This window comes from Podarcis gaigeae, assembly GCF_964106915.1.
Source record: "Podarcis gaigeae genome assembly, chromosome: 13".
NCBI classification, from domain to species: Eukaryota; Metazoa; Chordata; class Lepidosauria; order Squamata; family Lacertidae; genus Podarcis; species Podarcis gaigeae.
Genome location: NC_139689.1, coordinates 13,559,859 through 13,562,213, shown reverse-complemented (window position 1 = coordinate 13,562,213; position 2,355 = coordinate 13,559,859). Strand labels below are relative to the sequence as shown.

At 48.6% G+C, this 2,355-nt stretch overlaps 1 protein-coding gene across 1 annotated transcript; it reads left to right on the top strand.

The window, feature by feature from the left end:
• Window positions 1-483: 483 nt before the first annotated feature.
• Window positions 484-1,485, top strand: LOC310830405 (olfactory receptor 4N5-like; the record flags this gene model as incomplete). The annotated part of the gene is made up of 1 exon (XM_083710191.1): window positions 484-1,485. The coding sequence occupies exon 1, from the start codon at window positions 541-543 to the stop codon at window positions 1,483-1,485; it is 945 nt and encodes a 314-aa protein (XP_083566317.1). The 5' UTR covers window positions 484-540.
• Between the last annotated feature and the right edge of the window lie 870 nt (window positions 1,486-2,355).

The following is a 2,355-nucleotide window of genomic DNA, read 5'->3' as shown; positions in this document are numbered from 1 at the left end:
AGTGTTTTGAAAAAGTTAAGCTGCCACTCTGGGCAGCTTCCAACATAATAAAAACACAGCAAAGCATCAAACATTAAAAACTTTCCTATACAGGGCTTCCTTCCAATGTCTTCAGAAAGTTGTGTAGTCCTTTATCTCCTTGACATCTGTTGGAAGGGCATTCCACAGGGAGGGTGCCACTGCCAAGAAGGCCCTCTGCCTGGTTCCCTGTAACTTCACTTCTCTCAGTGAGGGAACCACCAGAAAGTCCTTGGAAGTGGACCTCAGTGTCCGGGCTGAACAATGGGGGTGGAGATGCTCCTTCAGGTATACAGGGCCAAGACAATTTAGGGCTTTAAAGGTCACCACAAGGACTTTGAACTGTGCTCGGAAATGTTCTGGAGTGCCACTGACTTTTCCCTTGTTTTTTGTTTTTAAAAAACCAAGAAAGTGGATAATGAGTGCCTTTTAAAAATGGCAAGATTCACTCTGATTTTGCTCATATTTACTCCTTGTATCCCCCCATCCCAACTCTTGGTTGCAGCAGGTGGAAGCCGCAATATGGAACATGGGAACCAGTCCATGGTGACAGAGTTTGTGCTGCTGGGACTCTCACAGGCACGAGAGGCTCAGCTCTTCCTCTTCTTCCTCTTCCTTCTATTCTACTCTCTGATCCTTCCCGGAAATATCCTTATCATTGTGACTATCCAGAGTGACCCACGACTAAGCTCCCCCATGTATTTCTTCTTGGCCAACCTGGCATTCCTGGATATCTGCTACTGTTCTGTCACCCCACCCAAGATGCTCTCTGACTTCTTCTACAACAGCAACACAATCTCCTACAGGGGCTGCATGGCCCAGCTCTTCTTTCTCCACTGGCTGGGCGGAACTGAGGTCTTCCTCCTCCTTGGTATGGCCATTGACCGCTATGTGGCCATTTGCCACCCTTTGCATTATGCCAGCCTGGTGAGCATTCCAATCTGTGGGGCCATGGTAGTGGTATTCTGGTGCTTAGGGTTTGTTCACTCCATCATCCAGGTGGCTCTCATCATCCCACTCCCCTTCTGTGGCCCCAACAAGCTGGACAATTTCTTCTGCGACATCACCCAGATTGTCAAATTGGCTTGCACCAACACCTATGATTTGGAGTTCTTTATGTTCATCAACAGTGGCCTTTCAGCTCTCATCAGTTTCACCCTCCTCCTCATCTCCTATGTGGTCCTGCTCTTCAAGGTGAGGATGGGCTCCACCGAAGGGAAGAGCAAAGCTGCATCCACCTGCATCACCCATATCATCATCGTGGTTGTCATGTTTGGCCCTGCCATCTTCATGTACTGCCGCCCGTTCCAGGACTCCCCTCTGGACAAGCTGGTTGCTATTTTCCACAGCACGGTCTTTCCCTTGCGGAACCCCATGATCTACACACTGAGGAACAAGGAAATCATGCATGCCATGTGGAGGTTGTTGGGCAAACGTTGGCCTGTGGATTGGCCAGGATCAGTATAAATTCCAGGAGGATTCTGGGATCCTGGCCTATGCTCTTGCCAGGTGCACAGAGCAATGGTTCTGTTCCCCAACTCAAGCAACTGACTTGAGCATCACAAACTCATTTGGGATTCAGCATGGCCACCAACACCCCAGCATAGCCATGAGGGGTTCTCAGGGAGATGACTTATCAACAGTGGAGGCCAACCTCAGTCTGCTGTCAGCCAGCCCCCACTTGCTCACTTGCAACCAGCCTACAGGGACTGACCCTTCCTAGAAGATTCATCCTCCTTAGTCTCAGTGTTACCATTGTAGATCACAGAAGGGATGAGGACAAGGACAAAACTAGAAATACAGCAGTTGGTTCTGCCTCAGCCAATCATTGGCTCTGAGTCAACTTGGCCTCCCTGCCTTCTATCCTACCAGTTCCAGTGAGCACCAGCGACAACTGCTTACAAAGTCCTATCCTTAAATTGGAGATACTTGAATTGTGGACATCAAAGACTTGAAATAGCACCATGACTGCTGGTGGTGGTGGTCAAGGGCCATTAATCCAATGAGAAGTCTTCCTCTCTTTTCTGAACCTACCCAGCCTCATTTTCTTTACCACGTTGCAAATGCTGAGCATCATGATGCAGACAAGGAATGGAAATTCATTTTATTTATTTTTTAATTGAATTTGAATCTCACCTCTCCTCCAAGGAGCTCAGTGTTGCATCTGTGGCTCTCCCCTTCCTTGTGTTATCCTCACAACAACCCTGTGAGGTAGGTTAGGCTGAGAGGCTGTGTGCTTCATGGCTGATTGGGGATTTGAACCCTAGGAGGCCAGGTCCTGGTCTGAGACTCTAACCAGTACAGCACACTGACTTAATAAGGGAACATTCACACCAG